Source organism: Cottoperca gobio, chromosome 12, assembly GCF_900634415.1.
Source record: "Cottoperca gobio chromosome 12, fCotGob3.1, whole genome shotgun sequence".
Taxonomy (NCBI): Eukaryota; Metazoa; Chordata; class Actinopteri; order Perciformes; family Bovichtidae; genus Cottoperca; species Cottoperca gobio.
The window spans coordinates 7,374,289-7,386,788 of NC_041366.1; the positions used below are offsets into that span (position 1 = coordinate 7,374,289).

A 12,500-nucleotide genomic window follows, 5' to 3' on the forward strand; every position below is an offset into this window, starting at 1 on the left:
TATAGATATATATATTTATATATATATATTATATCTCTTATATATTTATATATTTTATATATATATATATATATATTTTTTTTATATATATATATATTTTTTTTTATATATATATATATATATATAATCATAATCATAATCATAATCATAATCTTGGGAGTTTGCCTACGTCACCTGCTTCTTGCTCCAACCTGTCCCTCTCAGCGATTGGTGGGATTTAATTAAATTGGCACCACCCTCCAGTCCGTTATTGTATTGTTATTGGTCAGCTCAGATGCCACTAACAGGTGCCCCAACCCGCCTCTCACACTGCCCTCAGGTTGTTCGTCAGTCTGAAAAAGCTGTAATGAGAGTTTTAATAATGGCGTGGCCGTGGCGGGGGGCTGCCGCTCTCTGCCCGTGTCCATTATCAGAAAACCACCTGTAAACATCGACTTGGAGCGATTTATAAAAGTAATTTAACGCTTACAATGATACTGGATAGAGAAAATCTCCGCTGAGAGCCTGCTCTTCAAACTGTGTGAAACTACTGGACTGTTGCTTAAAGCGCTGGCCATGTCGTTACTGTGTGTCAGAGGTAAGTTTTACTTTTATATTTATTTCTTTACACGGTTAGAAACGACGTTGACTGTACATTTTACTCGTAAAACCTAAGTTTGTTTAAATCAATCTCATAATGTTAATGAAATATCACTGAACAGGTTTTTTGGCAGGAGGCATCCTGTGGCTAGTAACCTAAATTGTCCTGTCGAGGTTTTTCTCTTCATGAAAAATGATAGGTTATAGGGTAGGGTACGGTATGATTTATTATTGGAGCTCTCCATAGCCTACCATACCAGCTGTTGTAGTCTAAACCAGAAACGGCACTGACCTGTGGTGTGTATTGACAAACAAAAAAAGCCATGACTAAAATGTATGGTACATCTATGATAATTGGAAGCCAAACAAAAAAAAAGTGTTTTTTGATTTGGACTTTAATAATAACTAAATGCCATGTACATCAATGTTAGGTTAATATAGATTTAAGCTTAAGTGTGTCTCTGATGGGTATTTTAATTTGACTGATGAATATATGATACTTGTAAAAGCAGTTGATTGTCTTTCAATAAAACTGATTTTGATTTCTGATTTTGAACTGATTTCAACTTCAGGTTGCTCGTGCTCAGTGGATGACTAGCTTTTACTGTCCCCTCAATGTTAGTACAGTAATATGTAGCGATAAACACACTTTAAAATATATATATATTTTATCATTTAGGGGTCTATATTGGAAATAAAAAGTTTATCATATGGGTTAGCTTTACATGGGCACATTTCTATGCGAAAACGAGACTAAAGCAAATCGGGCTTGGACAATCCTTGCATGCCCTAGCATCCTTTTACAGCAGCAAAGCACATTATGCAATATCATATTCCGTGCCAAAAAGGCCAATGCCCTGGGGGAAGACGGAAAGAGGATTTTAATCATGAAAAACATTTTATCTTCATCTTTTCCTCTTCTTTTCATAAAGGACAATATTTATATTAAACAAATCTCGTTAACGTAATTATTTTTTAAATTAGACGACATCTTACAGAGCATTGAAAGACTTCTTTAACACTTTTAGAATTCTAAACCCTCAATTCTTCTTAAAATGCTAATCAAATAGAGATTTCTTTGGCAGGTGATTTTGAAATTTGAAATATAAAAAAATATAAAAAGTGTTTATCGCAGGATCATGTCTTTGTGTAGTTACAACAGTAGGGACAACACCTATGTCCAATTGCGTGTGATAAATGTAGCCAGGAAGTATTGACATAAATACATCATATTAAAATGTTGTAACCCTTTTTAATAAGAGGAAAATACTGTTTCAAGGACTCATAGAGTGACAACAGAACTTTTTCGAATGAACAAATTGTGTGCCCATTTATCAAAGAAATGATAATTGGAGGTGAAAAAATACTTTTTAATTTATTTTTTTGGGTCCATTTTGACCGACACCCTTTAGTTTGACGGTTCTCTTGCTTTTTACTATATTATTATTGCTAGTATAATGTTATCTGCAGGTTACTGACAATCATTGTGTCAAGAATAAATGGTACACTCCCTAAAATATCCTGAACATTTCTGAAAATCCAATGTTTGTTTGGCAGAGGCTTTGTATGTAAATCCCCTGTGTGTAAAGTATTGTCATTTAGGTGTTGAAAGCTCCAAATTGTGGCTATAAGTAATTCTTATTATGCCCTTTGTGCCTGGCATGCACTGATGGTATTATATCCCCTCATCTTTTGAATTAGAATTTTCTTATTTAAAATACAGTCACGACTTCAGGCCTCGTACACAACTAATTCTCTTCAAATATCCTTCAGATACCTCCACTCGTGCATGTTTACACAATCAAACAAACACCTTCTGTAATGATCTTAAGTTTCCTTAATGCCTGTGCAAATGTTTTCCACGTCACTGTTGACTAATGACTCTCGCAAGTTAACAACCCTCATTTCAAGAACATGCAGAGTGGGAATCCTCCCCGATGAAGTAGCATAAACTTAGCAGTAGGTATTTTTTCTTACATATGAGCTGTTTGTCTTTTTCTACCAAAACTGCAACTTGCCACTCTGATTGATTACTGCGAATTAAACGCCTCAATCATTAAATATGTAGCCTTTGCCATGTGATTTAGCGCCATAGCACGTTTTCCCTGACGCTTAATTTCTAAACACCATAAAATGCTGCAGGGAATCTTGATATTTATATGAACTATTTGAAAGTTATATTAAGACTGGACTGCACATCAGTCCTTTCATATGTGGCACAAAAAGAAACTGCAGTGATCAATGTCGTTTTGCAGAAGGAAACGCAACAATATTTGGATGTGTGGGGAACATAAAATACAAAAGAAAAATCGGTTTTAACCAGTCTGCTCCTTTTGAAAACAAGAAAAGAAAAATCTAAGTATTTTTCTGTGAAAACTGAAAGCAATGAAGGATTCGAGCATCGATAAACCAAGCTGGGAAAGAGAAAGGCTTTTTGCAGGGAAAAGGTCAAAAAGAGGCAAGTCTGTTTGGTTCCACTTACTTCAGAAAGTTCAGCCCAATGGCTCCGGCAATCAAGAGTTATTGTACTAAATGGGGCCAGAGTTTGCACACTGTCCATTTATTGATTACTGTTATGGGAAATGAAGGCTGGTAAGAGTTTATGCAGCCCATAGATAACAGAGAAAAGGGTGCTTGGCCAGGGGTTGTGTGATTAGCTGACGTTGTGACTCATCCCCCTATAGCACAGCTTGACAATGTTGTTTATTTATTGGTAGTCGAGATGCTTCATCTCCATGGCGATGTCTTTACACAGCAGATAAGTGGTTTCTCTTACAAGTGGACATGTGGGGGAGACTCCTGCTGTGGATCAGGGCAGGGCTGACTGGACGCATGGCTCACATGGACCCCATGAGGCTGCAGTATCTGAGTTTTACAGATTCAGACACGTGATCACTTTAGTGACAGAATAAATGGTATTTTCTGACACTGGAGAGTGGTAGTTGTTACAGGTAACAAAGGGAGGAGGATGGGAGAGCGTGGTCGGTTGGGACACTTTTGTGTCACAAAATAAGCTTCAAATAAATAATTTGATCAATAAACAAATACAGCTGTCTGCTAACAATTGATCAAGTTTTTTTTAGAGGCCAAACCAAACTTGAAAGGCTGAATTTTGTTAAATGTACAAACATTTTTTGTACATTTTCCCAAAATTCTATTATATCTATGTTAGGGGGGCCAGCATATATTATTATGCTAAAATCTACTGTAAATCCACATTTTAAAGCTCATCTTAAAAAAAAGAAAAACCTAATTTGCATCTTTGTTGAATGTATCTTTTTCTGCAGGCCTGCAGTAATAGTATTATTTTTAGAGGTAATAAAAAGTTCTTAAAAGTCATTACATTTGTTCTTACCCTGTATTATATTTTCCTAAATGACGGCAATACACTTTGGACTCATGTGCTATCAACTGCTAACACCTGCATCAACTAACAGGCCAGACAATAAACTTTGTATGTGGCATAATTAAGAACAATATGGTAGAAGAAAAATAACAAAACCGTGAATGCAGTGTGAGGAATAGTCAGACGGTCTCCACTTTGAGGTTGCAAGTGATGAGAGTATAACTGAGTATTAGCATGGTGAATGGAAAAGGCTTAGTGATTTCTAACTTGCTAAAAAGGCACTGTCCCAACCGACCCCGCTCTCCCCTACAGAAGGCCAAGAGCTTATACATAGCTATCGAATAGGAGCTGTTGTTGTAACGCTTGTGGACTGAGTTGATCTCAATATTTCCTTTTGTTGTCCATCACCCGGCGTGTCATGAAGTGCCTTGCTGGAGGGCAGCTAACAGACGATGATCTTCTAAAACTGCACAACGTCCTTGAGAAATATAAGGATGTGGCGTAGGGCTGAATGAGTTAGAAATAATATCTAAGTGGGATTATCTTTGAATGTTATTGCAATTGTGATATGAGTTTTGAAATCAAGTCATAATTTTTGCATCATTATTGTAGTTTTCATCAAAAAATACATTAAAAGGGTCATGTCGTGATTCTTTTGCGAGGATCTGTACCAAACAAATAACCTTTCTTAAGTCTGGAATACCATTTGTAGGGGGGGGCATATCTCTGCACCACTATACTACTTAATTCAGAATAGTGCTTTGTCCCATGCTTTGCCTTTTGCGATTTGGATACTGCACTAGTAAATCCCTTTTCATTGTTCAGCCCTATTGTGGTGCATGCTGAAGGGTGTTAGGATGTGGGTAATTTAAGCACTAAAGCAATTAGATTTTCTAAACAGCAGGTCAATTTGGGTTACATAAATGTTTGCCAAGTGAAGCCTTTAGTCTTGTCTGTTCAGTTTTGTTTGGTGCTGGTAAACTGACTCCATGCTTCCTAAAATACGTCACTCCTGAGGTTTTATTGCCGGCTGACAGGATGTTGAGCTCGTTTCGTACATCATCACGCCTTTTTGTATGCTTCTGATTCTTCTGTTGACATAAGGTCAAATTAGTTTTACTCCTCAGTTAAAACCAGGCATGTTTCAAGAGTTCAAGTTATTACAACTGCGTCAACACTGTTTGCCTGGAGTCTGCGTGTGTGACTTTAGCTCTGCAGCTGACTGAGTAGGTGTTTAGGATATTACAAGAAAATAATTTAATAAAAGTGGGAAATGGAGGGCGTGTAGGACTAGAAACGCGAGAACTGCAGGCAGAATGGTTGAGTGTAACGAGCAGCAGAGTGGTGGAATTATGAGGGAAAGAGGCAGAGAGCGCTTAGAGATTGTGGGAGTAATCCCCTGGCCATCTGTTGCTCTCTCCCTCTGTCTCCCTCTTACACTGGCCCCACCTGATCACGTCCGACAGCCAGCACAAAGCGGAAGTACAACACTGTGTGCAATAGTAGTAGATCCTGGTGTCACTTCCTGGTCCTATTTTCTTGCTTTCTGCCTGACCTTCCACTGTGATGATGTGCTTGTATTTGGAACATTATAATAAAGATAAAATATAGATGTGGAATACACTTTTTTATTGCACATTTTGTAATAAATATGTATGTGATTATTAAGTTATTTTAGAAATATGAGCAAATCCACAGACTGAGATTAGTTTTAGTGGACAAAAGCCCAACATGTTTTTAAACCAGTATATTTAAGTCAGACTACAAAGGTGTAAACTCAAAAAGGGATAAATGTACTCCTTCCTTCGCTGTAGTGATGCAATGTCAGCTTTCAATTAAAATAATCAAAGTAGCCCTTTTAAGTGTATATACAAGCCCTTTTTATTGTATTTTAGATAGATTTTTGACTTTAATAATGACCATAGGCAAATGATAAATTCATAGCAGCCAGATACATCAAAATACAATGACAACAGGAACATGAACACAGACAGCACTGACATGAATGAGCATGAATAAGCAGAGAGACTAGTGAATGGATAAGTGGGGTTATTGACTGATAATAATAGTAATCTAATAAACTAAACTAATAGTAATGGAGTAAAAATAAAGATAAGTCCACTCCTTTTTGGTGGAGTGATGTCATTCTCTATGTGAGACCTTTTCCACAGCAGATGTTTTGACTTGTAGTAGGAAAAGCACAGATGTCACTAATACATACCTGCCAACATTGGAATTTCAAAATAAGGGAAATTTTCTGGTGGACTCCATCCATACCTTAACAGCTCTCAGCCACCCAGCCCCCATATAATGTAAATGTAAACACATAAGGGATGGGTATTTACATTCTGGAAATACATGTTTATTTAAAGTATGTATTACTTGTACAGAAATATTTATAAGATTTATGTATTTTATTTGATGAGTTATTATCATCAATGTATTTGATGATGGATGAGTTGTGTGGCTTTTGTTTCCCCCAACGAGTAGCCTACTTCCTTGCGATGTCAGAGTCGGGAAACATGTCCGCTACACTGTGACTGAAATCATCGCTGAAGCTGAAGGCTACATTATTTTTGGCGCAAAGCATCGAAATCTTTCCCTCAGCTTTGGTCACTTGGTTTACCTCCGATACAGTTCTTGTCACAAATTAAGTCATTGACAGTGTATGTTTTGTGCTTCTTGGCGTGCTTGTGCTTGTACTTGTGCTTGGACGATTGTTCATGGTGGCGAACATCGCTTATTCTGCCGTGAGCAAAGCTAAAATCTGAATGGCACACTTTACAAAAAGCATGAGTTTGCCCGACTCTGCTTTTTATTAAATAAGGGAAGGTCTCCTCCCATTTGGCCAGGTACTTACATAAAGTTTTAACTTGTTTGGCAGGTACAACTGCGTCTCCATCTATCTCCCGGTCACTGTGACTCTCATCCATATTCTTTCGTTCCTGTTTTCTTTTTCTGTGTGTTTACTGGGGGATAACGTTTTTCAGCTACATTTATACATAATACTGCCCCCTGCTTTACAGGAGGCCACTTTACCACTGTGCACTTTTTAAAATTAGTCCTATTTTTATTTTTGAAAGGTTAAAAATACGGAATAATTACGGGAAAATATCTAAACGGGAGGACAGCGGGATAGAAGGAAAAATACGGGATAATCCCAGGAAAAACAGGAGGGTTGACAGGTATTGACTAATAACATTAACGATGGCTCTGTTCTATTCAAGTGTCCGCTGTGATATGCAAATCCAGATACCACTGTTCCTAATTGCATAAAATAGTAAACAATTTTAATATGTAAACATTTTACGCATATGGTGGTGTGTTCTTTATACTATGACAGTTTTTCAAAAATCTCATATCGCCTTACTTATAGCATCGCAATATATTGAATCATAACCCCTGTGTCATGATATGTCAATAGATTCTTGCCAATGCACAGCCCTATATGACATGTCAACATGTCGTCCACTAAAAAGGCCTATGAACATTAATTTGCTAATATGGTGAGAGAATAATAGAGGGAAAATGTGGTTGAACAACATGTTGGGCAACATGAAATGAAGCTTTTCTAAAATAAAAGGGTTAGGTTTTTTTTTTTTTTAATGACTATAGGGCTATTTATGAATGGATGTTATTCACTACATGTCTAAAGTTGAAACACTAAGGAGTGCTCCAGATTCAGTGGGACCTAAACACGCACCTGCTTGAATGTATTTGAATCGGGCAGGTTGAGAGGAAGTTAAGCATACTGGGAAAAGAAACGAGGAAAGAAAAAGCAGTAGGTTGATAGGGTAATGGTACAACTAGCCCTGCGAAAAATAGTGAGCTAAATGGCCTCTAAAGCCATGGAGGGCCCAGGACAGAATATGATAAGCATCAGTTTCCACCATAATGGCCCCCTGGTTTATTGCCCTCTGCTCTGTGTACCACAGCCCTAAATAACATCATGCAATTTAGGACATAAGGCCACTGTGTCAGATCATTTGGGTGACAAAGAGTAAGTGGAAAGCCCCAAAATAAAGAAATCACACTGCTGGTCTCTCCACATTTCCACTGCTCCCTTTCCGTTTCACACTGAGGTATGTACAAGACAGGAAACGCTTCGGAAGAAGTGACGAGTTAGGTTTTTTTTTTCTTCCTCCTTTTGTGATAACAAAGTCTATTTTTCCCACCATAATCCTAAAAGACAACACTAGGGAAAAAAGACTGAGTTGTACTGTCATTTTTGTGGCTGTTTGTGGCTAAAACTGTGTCATCGCTTTTTATAAATTCATAAAGGCTCTGTCACACATATCCATATGACATAAACGTATGCCGGCGCATACGAAATATCGGCAATAAGTTGATATAAATTAAGGGTAAGTTGTGATCGTTTGAAGGACGCAGACAATACGCCGTATTCGTATTCGCCGTATATGAAAATTAGCTCAAAATTTGTCAGAGTCCTAATTCGTTCAACTTTTCCACAGCGGTGTTGTAGCTGACATACATAACGAATTATTATACGCATGTCAAAGATTGATAGCTTATCACTTACCTATTTAAAACGTATCAGAGCGTCTGGCCAACGGAGCTGGAAAAGTGCCATTTGGTTCACGTCATGCTGATGCTGGAGAACGGCTAGAATGCTGAACGCTAGCTGTACTGTAGAAACACGTTTAATAAGTTACTCTGTTGTCAGGCATAATCTTAACATAGGGTAGGGTATATAGGGTATCCACTCGTTATCAATAAATTGGCTGTAGGATTCACCATCAGCCGACGTAGCCTATATCTAACGTACCTCTAACGTAGTACGTAGGTAAGTATTCACATACGTATTCCGTATTCACGCATGTCTAACGTCACGTAATGTCTGCATATCTTATGAAGCACACGTCGGGTACGTCCGGTAATTTTGAACATGCTCAAAACATCAGCGTTAAACAACGCACCCCCAGCGTAACACAGTGAGCTCTTAACGAATACTACTTATTCCTTACCTTATATCAACGTAAACCAGCGTATTGCCGATATTTTGTATACGTCATATTTTTGTATACGTTATGCATTCGTTGGGCATTCGTCTGATACATTTTGTATAAGTAAGTGATACTCTATCAATAGGTTAGACATGCGTATCTGTATATGTTCACTTTTCCGATCCGATGTATGGACGTATTTGGACAAAATTTTCGTATGCGCCGGCATACGTTTCTGTCATATGGATATGTGTGACAGGGCCTTAACCGAGAGTGATGTTTCAACAGAATGCTAAACAAATTAATGCTTCTCTCTCCTGTGTAGTCGTTTTGATGTGAGTAGAGAGAAGACGGGGGATGTTGCATGAAAATATGAAAGCTTCATTTGTGCTTCAATCATCCCATCCTGCCCATCTGCCATCTCAGGCTCCAGAGCTTTATATGCCTGAACACATAACCCTGCCACAGCAATCACAATTAATCCCCTCCAAAGCGCTTCACAATCCCATAAACATTATTGTATATATGCATCAAGGGGTTAAAGATGGTCTAAAAATAAACCACAAGCAATTTTCCCCCTTAGATAATTTTTTGAGGTTTTTAAGAAAATGGCTGCTTTTGCCTGACACTTTTTTATTTTTTGTTATCGTAATACCCATCTGCCCTTGTCCACTTATCCCATTGTTTCTTGTGTGTTTGTTTACCAGCTGTTGTGTTTTGTGATACAGCTGTCTAGGCTTATGCTTCTTGATTTATATTAAAGTTGGTATTTTTATTATATTATTTTCCACTTGTATAATTTAAAAGCTCTTACTCAAAGCAAGGCTTATTTTATATCTTGATGACAAATATGACAATACACGGGTTACAATTTCAAAAGTCTTGTTTACCGTAGCTCTCAGGCGTTTCTTTGTCAGAATATTAATTTCTCAAAGCTATTTTGAGGGAGACTCATGAAGAAACTTGACAAACATGTAAGCACAAAGATAACCTATTTCACTTCTAAACTCTAGCAGAGATTAGGATTATAAGAATTGTATTTGCAAGAATAGATTGTGTATCAGGAGAATAAGTAAAGATACGCTCTTCAATCACAGTTAATTTTGCAGAGTAAAGGTGAAGAAAAATGTAATGGGGGGGGATGGAAATTAGGACATTTACATGACAATATCATGAGTGATGTATGAATTCAACAAAAAACAGTCAATGTTTTTGTTTATTACCATTTTGCCCACCAGAACAAATGGCTCATCCATTTTGAACAAGCGTCACATGAGTGTCGACAACATCATGAGGCCGTGGATGTGTTTGTGTGAATCAGGTGTCACGAGTCATTGACTCACGGCTTGTCTGCATAGAAATGAATTGGTCAGGCTTCAATAACATGAGATCCTGTTCACTTTCATTACTCATGCCCAGATATGTTTACATTTCTGACTCAACATCATAATAGATTATGTTTTCGTTTGTTGTTCATTAACTCATAAAATCCTGCTTAAGAAATTCCAAATAAACTGATTTAAATCTGCTTTCCAATGAGCCTAATCATTGATTTTGTTTTGTGTTACAGTGAAAAAAGCCAAGCTCCAAGGACCTCCAGGTCAGTACTTCTGTATTCTTTTACTTTTCATGTGTGGATTTGTCTACGATCGTCCAGATGTTTCACATTTTTAACATGAACACTGTCTGATTCCTTATTGAATCTGTAGAAAGGAAGCCATAAAGATGCAGATCATGTTCTCATTTGTTTGGGGAGTTTAGAGCATATTCTGTAGCTTCCTATGGGATTGTTAATGTTGGTTTAAGACATACGTTCAAAGACATAATCTACTAGGGTTTTTAATAACAAGTTTAATCACCATACAATATTATATCAAATCTTTGGATGATATGATATAATGTTATGATATTAGCTGATATCACAAAGTTTGCCGCGTAATATTTTAATTCCTTGATATGAATTAAAATAAAGAAATAAAATAAAGCGCCACATTTGCCATGTTTAAGTGGAAAATATGTTTTTCACTTTGCATTGATGATATTGGATCGTTGATCATTGAATCGATCCAGATCGATGGATCCTTACAGCCCTATAATCTACAACTGCCTCACCCAGGGTTGAGCTGTAGGGACATTTACACCGAGAAACCCAATTAATGCAGCTATTTGCAATGTATTAAGCCAGACCTCTACACCGCTCGCCTGACTAATTGCTAATTAGCTTAGGAAATATGCCACATGCACCCATCTTCTCATGTAGGTTAATAAGTCAAATTCTGGCAAGTCACTGAAAGCTCGGGTTGACTTTGCATTATGTTATCCAGTTTCTTTCTACAACAAACGGTGCACAGGTGACCTTAGATCGTTGGTTGCTAAATCCAAATCCCCACGCTCTCCACCTAAGCAAATCCCTCTAGTGTTTAGCCCAACGCCTTCCTTTAAGCCATGTGACGTTTCTGGCCACAGCAGCATAGACAGAAAATCACCGCGGCTTTGGGTCTGCCTGTGACATTTTACTTTCATTCTCGGTCCCCGACTGACCCCGTGTTCACTGAGGATAATTGCTAAAGTTAATTAACTAGCAGGCCTCTACATTGTCTTGGCATGTATTTTTCCCTTTCAGACAAAATTATTTTGTGAGGTGTCTACATTGTGTCATAAGCAAGTTGTACTCTGAGGTATTGGTTTTAGATTGTCAGCATATGCTGTCTGTCTCTGCCCTCCTCCTCCCTCCTCTGGGCCCACACCACATGTGACACCTGTCCCAGAGCAAACATCAGGGAAATTCAGTTAAGCCTGTTCTCTCCCTAAGGCGAAATGTAAACATCAGACACTTTTTTTTGTTTTTGCGACAGGGCAAAAAAGGATTTGTCAAGTACAGTCCGGCGTGAGATTTAGAACACCAAAGGTTATGTTCACACTGTAAATTAGTGCAAATATTTATTTGTGGTACACATGCTACAGTAGAGTGGAGTGCACTGAGAAGCCAGTCTGGAGGGGCCTTGTTGCAGTGTTTTTTTTAATATTTATTAGAGGCCATTTTTCAGAAATGGTAAATAGCTGGAGGGCTTAAATCATAATGTACTGGTGTCAGCTTATGGTTGTTGTATTCACTGCAGAAATGAGCAGAATCTGCAATCATATTTGGATATATAAATAGTTTTGGTTGTATATGTTTGGGTGTGAATTTTACAAAGTGTAACATTCTAATGACAGAACGAGCTTATTAAGTGTGTATGCCAAAATTCAATATAGTATATTGACTTACTATTTTGCGATTTTTTTTATTGATTAATTGTTTGGTCTATAAAATGTCAGAAAATAATGAAAAATGTCCATTCCAGTTTCTCAAAAGTCCAAGGTGATGTCTTTTAATATCTTGCTTTGTCAGTTCAGCATTTCCTGCCTTTTTGTTTTGCATGTAAATTACTTTAACAACTAATCAATTATCAAAATAGTTTCCGATAATTTTTCCATCAATAGACTAAGCGATTAATCAACCAATCATTGAAGCTCTTTTGGTTTGTATGCGATATCGGTAAGATATGATGTTATCGTATTACAAACTTTTCCCAATTAATACTTCTAAGCAAATTGTTATTGAATGCTAA

At 37.4% G+C, this 12,500-nt stretch overlaps 1 protein-coding gene across 1 annotated transcript in view; it reads left to right on the forward strand.

Annotated features, from left to right (window-relative positions):
- The first annotated feature begins 332 nt into the window (after positions 1-332).
- Positions 333-12,500, forward strand: part of LOC115016554 (protein unc-13 homolog B-like) — a 73,841-nt gene continuing 61,673 nt past the window's right edge. The window contains 2 exon segments of the mRNA XM_029444366.1: positions 333-577; positions 10,460-10,489. Of these exon segments, the coding sequence (XP_029300226.1) occupies positions 556-577; positions 10,460-10,489 (52 nt within the window). The 5' untranslated portion in view covers positions 333-555.